Raw genomic sequence first — 17,247 nt, 5'->3', positions numbered from 1 at the left:
AATTACCTTGGCAGACTGGATGACAGATATTAAATAAATAAATCAGCATGACGCCCCAACATGGGGTCAGTTTTTTGGCAGGACTCACACCAGGGCCTTATTGTTACAGTGAAACCGGAGCCGCTTTCCTCCAAATGTTCGATCGGCCAAGCCAACCTTCTCCACATGCTATTGGCCGACCAACGTCACCACACGTCCCCACTGTCTCAGGCACAGCAGGTGGACCACACTACAGACACACCGTCAATCAGCGTTTTATCTGCCCCAGAACACTTTCTCCATAAAGAGCTCAATTCTGTACAGCAGACGGATTAAAACAAAGTGCCACTAACTTTTAAGCTGGTTAGACTCGGTGGCCACAGATACAGTAGAGCTTCACAACAAAGATGAGCTCAGTCTCCATGTGCACTCACACCTGTCCTGCCCCTCTAGACTGAAGATTAAGCTACAAAAATACGATTAACAATGTTATCTTTATGATTATGATAATATAATAAACTCCTGAAGAGACCTGAAGTCAATATTTAAAAGTAAAATAAGTGTTTAAAAATTGCTTTTCGACTGAATTATTATAATAACACAGTGGACTTCTGAGACCACTGAGAATAAATCTTTTAAATGCAAATCAGAAAATAAAGTCTTAGAAAAGCTTCAGAGTTTTGAAAACAATAATCGACGAGGAAAGGAAAGGAAACGCTCAATATCTCCAAGATCCAACAGTTTTTTTAGTTTAATATTTAAACCAATTTGTAATTTCGTTCAGGTTATCTCTACTGTACAGAAGGTCAGATTTTTATTAAATTTCATTCAGATTTTTATGATTTTCATTGTGTCTTAACTCTTCCACCAAAGTTGGAAAAGAGGATTCTCATCAAATTTTTTTAGGCATTGTGATTTTTTTAAATTTAATTTATTTATATTTATATTTATATATTTTTTTATTTGATTCAATACCACTAATGTTTCCTGTCTATAGCTTAAACACTAATATTTCTAACAGCTTTTCAAATATTTAAAACTACTAAAAGTATCCAATAAACATTGAAATGCTGGTTATACAAATATTATGTCTTATAAAAAAATGAACCCCCCGAGAAGTGATACCCTTGCAAAAGTGAGTACATATGAAAGATGCAAACAAACAAGAAAAAGTAAACTAATTCTGATAATGAATAAATCGTTTATTGTTTGTAAACAATTTGTTGGTATAAAAAAGGCAAATAATTTAAAATGTTTAAATTGATTCTTAATTAAAAACTGACAAACGAAAGATTGCGTAAACTGCATTAATCACACAGTGATGTGCTAAATACTATACAATTTTCTAAGATCTAAGATTCCAATTTCAACTCATGTTATTCAGAATATCATGTAATTAAACTGTATTAAATTAGAAAAGAATACAGAATAGGCTAGTGCTCCCATATTTTTGGACCGTACTGTCTATCCCTGGTTTTAGGAATTTTATGAAATACTCAAGAGACTTTACTAATAAGTAGAAGGGAGCAAAGGAAGCGTTTAAAGAAAAGCTGCGGGTTTAATCTTACACTTCTGTTTCCCTAAAGAGCGATCGAAGCACACACCTCGTCTTTAACCTGCGATCTTAAAAAAAAAAACTCTAAATGTCAATGTTAGCTTAATTTAGTTGTGTTCAGATGTACAGGATATGTTGTTATTTAGACTTTCATCTTATTGTTGGTGGGTGTTATCTCCCCCACCCCCCCTTTTTTTTTTTTGTCGAGGTTAGCGACTTCTTAAAAAATGCGGGGCCGCTGCCTCAGATCATCCTGTTCGTGTAGGCGTGCGTCTCTTCCTCTTGTAAAAAAGCTTCTCACACGTACAGGCCTGCAGTGGGACGACCCATCAAGACTTCTGCTGAATGTGTATCTGTCTACTAAACACACACACACACTGCTGCATACACCTCATCTCTCTCTCTCTCTATACCTAAGCTAAAGGAATGGCGTGCATGCAGGCAACTCAGCACTTTCAGAGCTGTGGGAGTTGTGAGCAGGGTGTGGGAGATGTACTAACCACACGCAGGGATTTTAGGTCTACATGAGTGGGTGCAATAACGCTGCAGTCCATGGGAGAGTACAGCATCCTTCTCAAATTCATAGACAGAGTATTAAACACGAGAAGTAACAGTACACAACGTTTCCATGCTAATATACGCATCAGCTGTGAAATTACACACCTAAATCACATTTCTATAGATATAGTACTGTGCTTAAAGTCTTAAACCATTCCTCATTTCTGCATATTAAACGACATTAAAGGATGCAGATTAAATTAAAGAATTGGAAACAAATGATTAACTGCGACAGGTTGCATTGTGCCAACCTCATTTCCCCTCTCGTCTGGTCCAACCAACTCAGCATTCAGCACCACCAGTATACTAATCACCCCCCTGATCATCTGTCGTCATCTGCACCTGTTTCTCACTGGTTCATGCCTTATGCATATTTTTTATGCTTAAATGATTCATAGGTCACTGTGGTGCTTAATGATTAAAAATCATTCCTCTAAAACTGATTAATTAGGGACTGCACTAAAAGCGAGAGACAAATAAGTCCAAAGGTTCATGACCCCTAATGACTGTATTAAAAATACAAGGGAGTCCAGCTCTTTGGAAGCAAAATATGAAGAAATGAGGGTGGGACTTTTACACAGTAAACATATACATGTGTAAACATATACTATGTAACAAGACTCTTTATTTTCAAATAGAAAATAGAAATTTATCATGTTGTATTATATATTATAACATTTAACCATATTGGCTAATACGATTGCTTTCACCACCACCACCAATATATATACCTGCATATATATATATATATTGTTTGTTGATGTCAGTAGCTAATTAAGTGAGTAAAATAGTGAAAAGAAAGCTTAGCATAAAGCAAAAACCCTTATTTAGCAGTTACTATACAAGAAAATAAAATTATTATTATTAGTAGTAGTAGTACTTGTAATAGTGGTAGTATATAAGTAAATCAATACAATCAAGTTATAATGACTTACATAAAAATGTAATAGACCTTCAAATTATTAAGATTTATAAAATAAAATAAAAAACAGCTTTAAAAAAGTACTTAAAAGGTTAAAAATATTTAAAGGGGAAAAAGAGGTTTTGTTGTGAACCGGTGTGGCATTGCCTCTATCTGGTATTTAAACACAATCTGCCACCCTGAAGGATCAAAGTTAGAGGCTTCATTTGAATTTTTATTTCCTCTGATCACTGATAAGATTCTTTAAAAAATAAAATAAATATTTAAGGTATAAAAGTGCTCTGCTTTTCCAATATATAGGCAGAATATGAAGTAAGTTCAAAATAAAGTTATGGTTTTAAGGCTGTTGAGCATTTTTAAATATTTTGCATCTCTCTATGCAAAATTACTTCAAATCATGAGTTATAACAAAATTTAATTGAGAATAAAAGTATTCGTGGACGTGTTGAAAATGATTGGTAAGACTCTATGTGAAGGAACAGCTGCTGAAACAGAGAAGATGCTCCAAACGATTCGAGCTTCTACATTTGTTAATAGGTCAAAGTTGAAAAGTGCATAAAAGATCTGAGGATCTTGTGTTTTTTCTTTCTCTTTAATAAATAGGAAGTTATCATTTCTTTTCGAATGCAAGCTCCTCTCACTTATTTTCCATTTCCTCTCCTTTCTGTTAGGACCATCAACCTACATTACTTATACAGCTAAATCTAAATCTAACGCTAACCTTAGCCTCAGTTACTAAAAGCCAAGCATTTGTCTGTTTATGAGGACCAGGAAATTGTCTCCACAAGGTCAAAACTGTCAAGGATTCCTCTCCTTGTGTGGGACTAAAAAAGGCTAAAAGGGTCCAGTAGCCCGTTTTTGATACCAAAGATATACACGCCGCGAGCCGTATTGTTTAGATGTCGCTTTGAGTGCGCCGTTATAAATATTACATCGAGGACACACAGGCTGCACATTTGTGTGACTCAGTCAAATACGGGAAGTTGGTGTTCTGCTGCCGCGCTGAAGGATGTCAGAACACATTCGGCATTCGCTTTCCCCACATGTAAGAAAGCATGATTCATCTAAAACTTCTCACACACATACCACCCAGTTAGAAGTCACTCTCAGAAAGAGGAGATCCTCTCTGCAGGACTGTAGGGGGACACCCCTATTTTGCAAATACATACAGTAACACCGAACACACTCTATATACATGCAACTGCCAACCTGAAACTGGTAAGCAGGCGATAAATGATAAATCGACACAAGGGCCGCTCTGGATGTGAATCAGTGGCTGTATGTGAGACGGCATTGGCTGCGAAGGTGTGAGTGACACGGCGAGCGAGCAGGGCTGACCACTAAGATGGCTTCTTCAGGGCTACAACCATGTGGCACAGCCTGAGGAGGGTGAGAAGGGGGAATTTATGACTACTAAGGGTTAACCGTAATGCTTGGCTCAAATGCCAAGAATTTAAACAAATTTCAGTGTTAATATTGACTCCCAACGGTGGTGCTGTACAGTCATCAATCAATGCAGTGTTAAACGGTTAATGTTATTTAAATGTTATGATTAATCATTTAATTGTTCTTATTAAACAAAGCTTCACAGTTTAAGTGGCACAATAAAGATAAAAAAGACAAATAGGTTCCCTTTTTTTACGTCCCACATATCGCCAGGTAGGCCTGGACGAGGAAAAAAATATATACATCAATTTCTTGTATCAATATCTACCTAATCGAGCATATTGTGGCACAATTTTTACATAATAAAAAATATGCATATAATTATAATATTAAAAAAATATTTTTTAATAATAATAATAATAATAATAATAAAATACAAATAATAAAATATATAATTTCCCGAAATAATATAAAAAAATTTAATAATTTTTTTTATTATAATTTTTTTTTATTTAATGTATTTTTTGACTCGAAGCAGCTGATGCAATCACTTTTCAGAGTGTTAAACATTTACATATTTACTTTCATTCATTTTATTACTTAAAAAAAAATTCTACAAAATGATGCATATTTGTTTATTAAAAAAATTATTAATATTTGCAACATGTTTGTAATATATACTGTTCAACATATCAGGTATTTTGGAAATCTTCAAGAATAATGTTAAATGCTAATTAAAGATAGAATTATGCACTGTACCCTACATCACTTTATTAAAACACGCCCGATACATGCTAAAGTACTGTATAGAAATCGTTCGTAACACGGCGGTAAATACCTCGATATCATATACCGTGGTATTTAAAAAGTCCTGCATGAGCAACATAAAATAAAATGTAAGATAAAATAAAAAAAGGTTCGCTGTTAAATGCAAATGAGAGAAACAGATACAGAAGAATGATCGTTCATCGTGGAAGAACATGAAGGTTGTACTGTGCTGTTTAGGGTCACTGATTCATCAGTGGATTTCCCATGTCATGGTCCAGGAAGTGAATCACTCCCCCCACAGGCGTTATACGACCCCTGGCTTCACCTCAGTCCCTGTGTCACTGCTCGAGACTCACCAAGTAGCATATCATTAAATATGATAATAAAGCAAGCATGGACAAAGTGATTCATTCGAGGAGTCATAGTGTGAAGCTCATTTTGATTCCTTTGCCGTTTTATTAAGCCAACTAAGCGTCCAACCAACCGCTTGTTCACAAAGCAGCGGATTTTTACATGACCCTGCTTTATTGTAAACCTATTATAGCGAGATTATATAGAGACGTACAGTACCGCGTCCGAGCAAAACAAATCTGTATAAGTTTCCTGACAAGAGTGCGTCGCTGACATCTCAAATACCCTGGCGAGTACAAATACCTAAAATGTGGGTGAGATGTGGGTTCATTTGTGATATTTACACTCTATAATCTTCAAGTTGTCTTGTTCATTTATGTCTATCTAAAAATAGAAGACAAATCCAAGCGTAAAATAGGATATAAAATACATTAATTAAATAGGCATCATACATTTCTTTTGTATATTTTTTGTATAATTGTTTACAGAAAATGTAATAATAGAAAATATTATTTATAAATCTAATATTTTCACTAGATATGATTTTACATTTTTTCAGAATATAAACACGAGCACGATATCACACTCTTAGAGCACTTCCCGTCACGCTGCTTGGAAAAACTGCAAAACATTTGATAGTTGGTTCTTAACGCCCCGAGTTTAACCCCAGGCTCTGGATTTCCATTTCTTGATTTGTATTAGTGAATCTTTCACTCTTAATGTAGGCCTACAAATGCTATGATGCGTCATGTACGCATGCACTGTACAGTGTTAAACCCTGACTAATGGTAGCGAGAATCTACAGACACGGCCTGTGTGTGTGTGTGTGTGTAGCAAAGTAGTGGCTTTTACTTCGTCTCTTACTGTATAAAAAAGGAAAGCCAAAGCTTTCACATTAACGTAAAAAAAAAAATGAGCATGTGAGCAACTCAGGGTCAAATAGATGTGATTTATTTATAAGATTTAACACTGGTGGAGAAATAATAACATCTCGAAAGAAAGAGTCGCACTGAAAGTGTAACTGTTCCTGCATATAATGCGAGTGGGAAGGTGATTTCCCTATCTGCTGCTGTTTTTGGCCACGAGGATTGATTTCAAGTAAATCACAAGACATTGCAAGAAGTCTGCAGTTATGAACAGGACAGCAAATAAGAATTTTTTCTGATGTTAGAATGAAAAATGTAAATCGGGAAGTAATCCTTCTACGAGGGTTATTCAAGTGAGATAGAATGTTTGAACCAGGAGTTCCTGGGAGGCCGGCGTTTTAGATGTGAATCAGAAGTTCTTAAGAAAACTTTCTACCTTGGAATGCAAGCACTAGTGGGACCCTGGAATGAGTGCATTAGTGTAGCAGGGAATTATATACAGAAATAAAAGTACTCTCATAATTGTTTGACAGGTTTTGTATAAAGTGATAAGGGTATAATATAGTGAAAATTTAGAAGCATCGCAGTATATATTTTCAGTATTAAACTAATAAAACGTCTCTCTATATGTATATTACTGAACACAATAAATAAGTAATCGATTAGTCATGCATTCCTTTGATATAAGTGAGCTTCCTGTTTTGATACTCAAAAGTGAAACTGATGCACCAGATTTTCAGTTAAAGCCGCAGGAACGCTGGGAGAACTTCACTGACCGCACCTTCGACATATGACGAATGACGGAGTGCACTCACGTCGGGAGATGAAAAGTCTGAATGCAAACGCAGATCACAGCGCTACCGGCCTCGCCTTGTTTATGCAACCTGCGGATTAGGCAGAAGGAACAAAGAGAAAGCACTCGCTAATGATTTATTAATACTACATAAGCACAGGGATTCCCCTCGATGACAGATTAGCCCTGATCTGATCAGCGTGCTAAACCTGTCTTTCTCGTAAAACTGAGTTTTCGAGATACTCCAGACCGCAGGCATGCAGCATTGTTTGCAGCTGAGTGAATTTACTTATATCAGCTGACACACACACACACACACACAACCCAACACACACACACTTGCAAAAAGGCAAAAACCTATGGAGAATAACAGCAACTCTCTCACATGCACTTTTTGTACTCCATTAGTGCTCAGTTGCTGGAAATAATGATGATTATCACAAACAGGAGGAGGAGGATGATGATGATGATGATGATGATATTATCGTGATCTTTTCCTAACCCTAACCCTCAAATCAATGATGCAAAAATTAATACGCAGGTAACACACTCAGCTGAGAATCTCAGTAGCGGATTACTGTGAGTGTGTGTGTGTGTGTGTGTGTGTGTGTGAGTGTGTGTTTGTACAGTACAGTAGTAATGTTTGAACCATAAATAAATAAATAAATAAATAAAGAGACTTTGGCTATTATTAACCCAGACCGACTCGTGCTGAGGTGGCAGCTGCACTTTACACCAACTAAACAGCAAATAAAGCAGAACACACCCACACTTTTTTCTGTCCCCCACACACACGTACGCACAAATTCCCTCTGTCTCTGACAGATTTACACGTGAAAAAACGTGGCCAGGAGCTGTGATGTTCCAGTTGCCGAGATAAAATCTGCCAGTTGTTAGGATTAGGTGAGAATAATTCAACACACGGTGAGAAAAGACAAGGGAGAGAAACAGAGCAAAAAGAAGAGAAGAGATGAGAACAGAGATGAGAAGGGAAAAAAAAGGCCAAGCATACGCTGCTCCTTCTGTTCACAGCGTCATCCAAGTCCATAGCGTCATCCAACACACACACACACACACACACACCCACACACACACTCTTACCGTCTGCATAAGCTAGGTGTCTGTGTGTGTGTGTGTGTGTGTGTGTGTTTGTGGTTCCCTGCTTTCTGTCCATCTGTCCATCACTGTGTAACTCACTGTGTACACACACACACACACTATTGCACAGTCACATATATACTCTCACACTCTATCACACAGTCTTGCACACTCTCTCACACACACCCACACACTCACAAACACACTTTCTCTCTCTTTCTCTCTCTCATACTGTATGAAAACACACACATGCACACATACACTCTTGTTCACACACTTTTGCACATTTACATACTGTACACTCTCTTGGTCACTCTCACACACACACTCTCGCACATTCACATACACAGTTTTGTACATTCACATAAACTATCACACACTCTTGCTTACTCTCACACACACTTTCAAACATGCTCTTTTTCTCTCTCTTTTATAAAAACACACACAAACACATTCACATACACTCTTACACATTCACATACACTCTTACACATTCACACACACTCTCTCTCACACACACACACACACACACACACACACACACACACACACACACACTCTTACACATTCACATACTGTACACTCTCACACATTCACATACACTCTCACACATTCACACACACTTTCAGACATTCACACACACTTTCAGACATTCACACACACACTCTCACACATTTACACACACTCTTACACATTCACACACACACTCACACATTCACATACACACTCACACATTCACATACACACTCTCACACATTCACATACACACTCTCACACATTCACATACACACTCTCACACATTCACATACACACTCTTACACATTCACATACACACTCTCACACATTCACATACACTCTCACACATTCACACACACACTCACACATTCACATACACACTCACACATTCACATACACACTCTCACACATTCACATACACACTCTTACACATTTACATACACACTCTCACACATTCACATACACTCTCACACATTCACACACACTCTCACACATTCACATACACACTCTCACACATTCACATACACACTCTTACACATTTACATACACACTCTCACACATTCACATACACTCTCACACATTCACACACACTCTCACACATTCACATACACTCTCACACATTCACACACACTCTTACACACACACTCTCACACAATCTTGCTGACTCGCAAATATACTTTCTATCTCTCTTTCTCTCTCACACACACACACACACACACACACCAGCACACTCCTAAACATACCTTTTCTCATTTTCCCCTCTCTTACACACACACTTGTCTACATTACCAGTTAGCATGCTATCACACACCTGAATAAATCATGTTAAAGACTGAATTTGATAAGTCAAGGTTAGATAAATAAATCTTTACATTTATACAAAGCTGATGAAAATACACAAATGTGCCTATCATTAGAATCTAATCTAAATCTTACATTTTTTTACGTTTTCCGATATTGATGTCTGAACTAAAAGGCTACTGCAAATAAAGCGAAACCCATCTGTAACTAGTCACATCTAAACTTTAGACTGGCAGTGTACAGCGATTTATGCCAACAGACACTCAAGTATGGACACATACACACAAACACACACACACACACACACATGCACAAACACACACACACACATGCACGCACACGCTAACCAACTCCTCCGTCTTACTGTACAAGAGCCAGTGCAGACTCTGTGGCAGTGTGAGTTGGCACACACTCGTGCCATCATACTACAGGAAAGAGATTATCTCCACATGTTCCCTTAACACGGTGCTGGAGAACCGGTACACCTAGAACTTACAGTATCACTGCAGTGCACATCAAGGACCGGAGCAAAGACAAAAACTATAGAACTATAAAACCCAGCATGCCCGGTTATACTGTATGATATTGTTGCATAAAAAAACTGTGCTGCAGGTGTCGAAATATATGTATGTATACAGTATATATTTAGTTATACACTAATTCTGATTAGACAGATGGTATTGATGAATTGTCCATCATAGCAGCTTTGACAGTAGTTCAGCAACAGGGTTTATTTTAATATTCTCCAATATGTGAGGACATGCTTGTGATGATTTAACATTTATAGACGGAGTCTCCAGAGTCAAAGCTTCACAAAAGTCAAAAATAAAGCAAAAAAAAAAAAAAAAAGAAGTGAATTTTGCATAATAGGTCATCTTGTAACTTTAAAGGTGACCTATTATGCAAAATTCACTTTGATATTGGATATTTGGATATTCACTGTGTGTGTGTGTGTGTGTGTGTGTGTGTGTGTGTGTGTGTGTGTGTGTGTGTGTGTGTGAAAAAGTAAAAAAGTGTGAGAACGAAACATTCTGGTCTTTTTGTCCTTTCCCTATCTCTGTCTGTGGGTTTAATAAGCCGATTCAATTTTCTCAGTAATGTGACCTCATATAAGAATAGCACCTCCCCCTGGCTTGTTTGGGGGCGTGGCTTATCAGGACCTTGTTAAAGAAATAGTAGAAAATATATGTCAATAAATTGTTCTTCAAAACATTGTTTCCCAAAGTATTTTGCTGAAGCCCCCTAGTGGGCCGTAAGGGTTACTGCAGGAGGCAACGCAATATTTGTCTTATAACAAATAAATAAAACTTTTTAAATTAATAATTTGGTAATTAGGTTTATACTTCTCATACAATATTTCTGATTCGCATTTCCTTTTAAAAAGTAACCAGAACTAACATGGATCAAAACCATGGGACACGGGATTTAAACATCATGATATTCTTCCTTTATCATAGCCTGGCGTGTTGATTGGGCTGAAGCTTTGTTTATTTTGGGAATGGCTGCTCTAATCGGAATAGCCTTTAAACATACAAACGTACAAAAAAAAGTGCCCTCCCTAGTGCACTGTGTCCCAGTTTGTTCCCTGGGCCCCTTTCTGTCTTTATTTTTGTCCTCTTCCTTCTCAAAAACACAACAAAACCAGGTATTTTGTGCTCTTAGTTGTGTTATGACAGAGCAAATGGGTGGCCCATCCGACAAGGCTGAAAAACCTGCTTTAGCATCGCTGTTCTAGTAAAATGTGATGAATACAGTGGAAGTGGTAAAGATCATTTAAACAGGGGAAAAGTCTGATTAAGAACACAACCAGTAGTCTATCTGAATAATATAAAAAGTCTTTGTGTTACCCTACCGAAAGTCACAAATGCGTCAGTGGTTACAACCGTAAAACAGTGATTCATGACATGGGAAAGAGAGAGAGAGAGCGCGAGAGAGAAGAGAGAGAGAAGAGAGAGAGAGGCTATGTGAGAGAGACTATGAGAGACGCAGGTGGTTGGGGAAGTCGAGGAAGAAGAAAAATAGAAAAGGAGACATACATGAGAGAGCGAGAGAAACAGAGAGAGAGAGAGAGAAAGAGAGAGAGACTGATACGGCGAATTGGATCACTGATTGGAGCTGTGGTCTATTTTCAGAGCCGCTCTGACCTCCTTAAAGTCGAAACAGATCACAGGACAGCTTCAGAAAAAGCGTTACATGGACAGAAATCTACACAAGGCTATTTATAGCTAACAGTCTCAGTGTTTATGTGTGTGCCTGGGCCTGTGCCTAAAGATGGAGGGGGGGGGAGATGATGAAGTGCCTCCAGAGAGCTGCACAAAACTTCATCTGGCTTCTCCAAGTGTGGTTTGTGACTAATACGATCGAGCTTCACAATTTAATAATTATTTCTAATGACACGACAAATGTTAGAGTTATTATTTAGTTATTATAGATACAAGGAAATTAGTTACAGCTTATGTCAACATTTGTAACTCTACCGGTAGTATAAAAAAGGCATAACGTCATCCTTTTGCATTCTGTTTTTGGAAAATTCATCAATACTGATGGACCGGCACATTGATGTACAATAGTTCCCTACATCAGCTAATCATGATTGGCAGGACATTGCAAAATCATAAATATACGTGAAAAAAAAAGAGTGATCTCTGTGACTTTGGTCATGACATGGATGTTGGTGCCAGAAAGCCTGGTGTGAGTATTTTTGATTGTGCTGATGTCCTGGTTGATAAGAGAAGGCAGAGAAAAGTGGGCAAATCAGTCACTAACAACCAGACCACAGTTAAAGACAGAGAGATCGCACTTTGATGTCAAGCTGTTTTCCGCATTGAGCTGCTGCCACATGATTAATTGATTGGATAACGGCATGAATGCAGGTGTTCTTAATAAAGTGGACAGTGAGTGTGTTTGTATAAAGTTCTTATGAATTAAATGTATTCGTTCTTTCCACTTTTTCTTTCTTTTTTATTTTTCTTAATTTTTTTCCTTTCATCTTTCTAACTCGCCCCTCTCTTATTCTTTTGATCTTTCTTTCTTTCTTTCTTTCTTTCTTTCTTTCTTTCTTTCTTTCTTTCCCTTCTTCCTTTTTTGTGTTTCCATCATTCTTCTTTTTTTCCCTTTCCCCTAACCTTCTTTTATCGTTCCTTCTTTCCATCTTCTTTTTCCTTCCTTCCTACTAACTTTCCTTCTTGTTCTTTCCTTCTTTCTTTTTTGGTTTCTTCCATCATTTCTGTTTTTTTCTTTTTTTCTGTTTTTTTTTCTGTTCTTTTTCCTTCCTTCCTTCCTTCCCTTAGTGTCTAAAAAGTCTGGAACTTTAGTGAGCAAACTTCACAGAAACATGATGACTGAAACAACTGCTGAGAAAAAAGTCTGACTTGAAGTGTGAACATGTAAAACATATAGTACTGTATGGTATGTTGTAAATAATAACACACACACACACACACGGGCCATGCCCGTTGTCTGATTCTTGTTGGACGGGTTACTCTTTAACACAACGATGTCTACCGGGATCTTTATGAAACGTGCATGGTATAAAATAATGATAATAAACAACAAATGCATTTTCAAGAAAGTTAAAGTTATAAATCTTTCTTTAACTCTTTTATTATATAAAAAAAAAACTATTTTGTGATTTAACTGTTCATAAGAAAAAAAGCTAGTGCATTTACACCACGCAATTCACCAACACACCACACAACCTTAGATAAAATGTGTTCTGAACTGGACAACACTCGGCGTTTCTTCCCGCGTCCTCCCGGAGAAGCTAAACGCCTGCTCTAATAAGTCTCATAATGAAGCTAATGAAGATTAGCTATGAATGATAGCGCTTGTTACTGAGATTGTTTATTGCATTAGGAATTTACTGACCAGCTGGTCTACAAGAGCCTTAGGGACTCGTACACAACACACAAACACGAGCGGTCACGCACACGCACAGAGATTTCATTACCAAGACTGTCAATCATGTTTCGGTTCCCATCAGTGTCCAGTTTATGAAGAAGTCAGGAATTAGCCTACGCTATTTCCTTCTGCGTTCGCTGGCTAAGATGAATTAACACATATCAGCAACTGATGTGGGGCTACTGACAGAATAAAGCAAGTTTATATTACAGCAAATTATCGGGTAATCGCATTACGCTGAAGGGAAATACAATCTCTCTGCATGGAGCTAGTGCTGATCCTAGGGTTACATAGACAAGTCCATAAAACAGAGACAAATATGGACAAAAAGAGGAAGAGATCACAGAGCATAAATTAGGCCCGTTTTGGGAAATAAGCCACAGTACACTTAGTCCAAAGTGGGCTGGAGGAAAAAATTATAATTTAATAGATGTAACTTCTCTTAAATGTATAAACACGGTATATTCCTAATTTAAAAAAGTAGACGTAGTAGAAAAAAGTACCCGGTGTAATATACTTTACCTAGTTTTGTATTATTACAACTTGGACCTGAAAGTTTATTGCTCTAAATCTTTCTACAGTATTCAATTACATGCCATGCAGAGTTTCTTGTAACCTTTTTTCAAGCTGCTCCCTACGTTTGACACCCCTGCACTAAACCAAAGAAAGAAACTGAAAGATGCAAAGTTATAAAGGATCAGCACTCACCATCATCCAGTGTAATATCCTGCAGGCCTATAGAGCGGAACGTGGGCTCTTTGTCCTCTGGTTCCTGTTTGATGTTGAGCCTCTCTCCTTCGCTGGTAAACGGGGCTTGTTGTGGTGCCAGCGGATGCACCATGGGTCCTGGAGTTGGAATCCCTGTCATGACAGGACTGCTGGCCTGGGGTGAGGGCTGGGCTCCCAGAGGGCTGCTGGCAGGAGAAGACGAGGTGGGTGACTGGTAGGGCAGTGAGTGCAGCTGAGGAGAGGATGGACCTGAATGGGGCAGGGGTATCATTCGGGCAGGGGCGTTAGAGGGCGTTGGGCACGAAGCCGAACGTTGCCCGACTGGATGGTAGCCGAGCGAGCGCTGAAGCTGCAGTCCGGGTTGAGCGATGGAGTGGGTGGGTGACGTCACGTGGCCTGGGGTGGCACCGTGATAGCCCAGAGAATGAAGTTGAGAGGAAGAGTGGCTAGGGCTTGAAGGGCCGGTTCCAGAGGCAGGAGCCGAAACCGGGGAGCCATACACCATGCCCATTCCCAAAGGGTGGCATCCAGGTGGCTCAGGCTGAAAGGGCACACGCTCGTAGGCCTGGGGGCTAGCTCCTGGTAGACTCACTTGGCCGTTGAAGGGTAGGTTGTGCTGGAGAGGGGGGTACGTCGGCCTAGACGGGGGCACATTGCCTGGATGGAAAGGCATCTGGCATTCAGGAGGTGGGTGAAGACCTCGGGCCTGGAGGTGAGGCAGGTGAGAGAAGGTAGGTGAGTGAAGAGATGCACAGGGTGGCTGGAGTGGGTGCAGAGAAGGTGCCAGGCCATGCGGAGAGCCTGGCACAAGCCCATCCTGTGAATGAGAGTGGTCCGGGGATGGCAGGACCGGAGAACGACCCAGGCCGACAGGATGCGCATGAGGCATGGCCGGCACAGCTGAGGGGTCCAAATCATCTCGGTGCTCCTGTTTAACCAGGACTGAAGAGACAGAGAAAGAGAGAGAGAGAGAAGGAGAGAGGGAGAAATATAGTTGACTAAACTTCGATTTATTTTAACAATGTTTATTTTATGTTCACGCAATATACAACACAGAGCTAGCTTATACGGCTGGAAGGTTGCCGTAGTCATGAAGTCCAACGCTGGGCCATATGCAGACAAGCCGTCCCAAAAAACAGATGCCACATAGTGATCAGTAACCCATTTTCCAATCTGGCGTTTTCTTCATCCTCGTGCGGGGGGATATTTTTACCCAGGGCACGCTCTGAGAGAGCATATGGTGCCTGTTTTGAGTGCCACATAAACTAGTGTCAGGTTCGAAAGAGGCACTGGGCTCTCTGGCCTATAGCCATGCTCCAAATAGGAGCACAAATCCAGTTTACTGCCTCTCTAATGCTGAAAGCCTGTAACAAGGATCACTGGCACACACGTTCACTATGCTTACTTCTCGTAATGCATATGTGTGTGTGCGTTTGTGTGCACTAAGCCCACCTTTTGCATCACCCTAAAGCCTCTTTACCTAGATAGGCCTATCCCCCCCAACCCCTAACCGAAGCTGGCTGCTGCCATGACGACAAGCCGTCACGGCTCAGTCTGAGTTTTTACTAGCTAAAGCTGGTACCTGATTGGCTGTGGCAAGGCGGGTTAGTGTGGAAAACAGGAAGTCTGCTTTCGAGTGGGTGGTTTGTGGAACAGGGGGAGTAGGCGGGAGGCTGGGCCTCTCTCACTTTCTTTCTTTATCTGTCGCTCTCTCTCTCTCTCTCTCCTGTGGTGCATGGTTAGGTTAGAATAGTGTGCGACAAGGAGAAAGAAAAAAAGCTCACGTGTGATTAAATTACGCCAACGCTGTTTTTCGGTTTGAGTCAGCTTGGGAAAATAATAACAAAAGCGATATACTGCCGGCGTACACTCGCGTGCAGACACAGGACCTCAATAACCCTTCATTCTGTGAACTGAGCAATGCACTCTTCTAATATCCAAGTGTCGTACTATTAACAAAAACCGGGACAAAATAATAGAACACAGAATATAGAATAATTATCATGAAGACCTGAAAGAACTGCAATCATTTTACGGTGATTTATTTGCATGAAAAATGTCAAGCGTATAGACTGACACACCATGAATTGTGTGTTCTTAAAGCTTGTTCTAAAATGTTGCGTGGTTAACAGGTGCATGACGGTTAGCTGGAGAAACCCTCCAACAAACCACACACCAAGATGCAAAAGGGAGACACTCGCAACACCAGCCTGAGCCTCGCAACACTGTGTGCCCTTACGTGTTAAAGTCAAGATGCGGTATCAGATTCTTTTTATTTTGACCCGTTTGTACTACGGTAGGATTTTTACATTAAGATCAAATATTTCATACGAATTTAATTCACTCCATTTCAGTACTTGAAAGTGCTAGTGTAATAACAGCTGCTAGAATGTGTGTGTGCGTGTGTGTGTGTGTGTAAGACGTACCTGACAGGTAGGTGAATCGTTGTGATTGGCTCCTTTTCCGCTTCCCATTACACACGTAGAACTGCACCTGCGCTGCGGACGTGATACTCTTGCTGTGGTACGGTGGAACGTCTACTACAATGCTTGACTAAACACACACATAAAAAAATTATATTTGTCTTTATTTGCATCTCACCTACGTGAAAAAGTGAATTTTTGAAAAGGATCATATTATAACACAGATCTTAATTTTAACACTTAATGCTTTTTATCTTCTGATCCATGTTCATTTTTTGCTAAATACAGTTCCATGCCCTTTCATGTAGTGTCTGTAACTTTTTGGAATTTAAACCCCACAATGTCCTTACTGTAACTGTCATTCAGATGAAACTTGGACAAAAGTGTTTATTTTTTATTTTTTTTATACAAAATTGTTCAGATATTGCAACATGAATTTGACATGGTTACGGACACTACAGATTTTTTGCTTTTTAAGCTTTTACCAAAAAACTATTTGGGCAACAATTTTTACAGGTCATATGCTTCTAGACGTTTACACCACCCTTAGGAGCCTCAATAGTCATAAAGAAATATGAATCATTTGCATTTTAAATTATTAT

At 39.1% G+C, this 17,247-nt stretch overlaps 1 protein-coding gene across 1 annotated transcript in view; it reads right to left on the bottom strand.

Moving 5' to 3' along the window:
* Positions 1-17,247, bottom strand: part of nfatc3a (nuclear factor of activated T cells 3a) — an 82,039-nt gene that overhangs the window by 6,082 nt on the left and 58,710 nt on the right. The window contains exons 8-9 of the mRNA XM_053492476.1: positions 16,649-16,775; positions 14,202-15,164 (exon numbers count right to left, since the gene is read on the bottom strand). Coding sequence (XP_053348451.1) covers positions 14,202-15,164; positions 16,649-16,775 — 1,090 coding nt within the window. The remainder of the gene's footprint in view (positions 1-14,201; positions 15,165-16,648; positions 16,776-17,247) is intronic.

This window comes from Clarias gariepinus, chromosome 3, assembly GCF_024256425.1.
Source record: "Clarias gariepinus isolate MV-2021 ecotype Netherlands chromosome 3, CGAR_prim_01v2, whole genome shotgun sequence".
Taxonomy (NCBI): Eukaryota; Metazoa; Chordata; class Actinopteri; order Siluriformes; family Clariidae; genus Clarias; species Clarias gariepinus.
The sequence above is the reverse complement of the archived record's forward strand: the minus strand, read 5'-3'. Positions and strand labels throughout refer to the sequence as shown.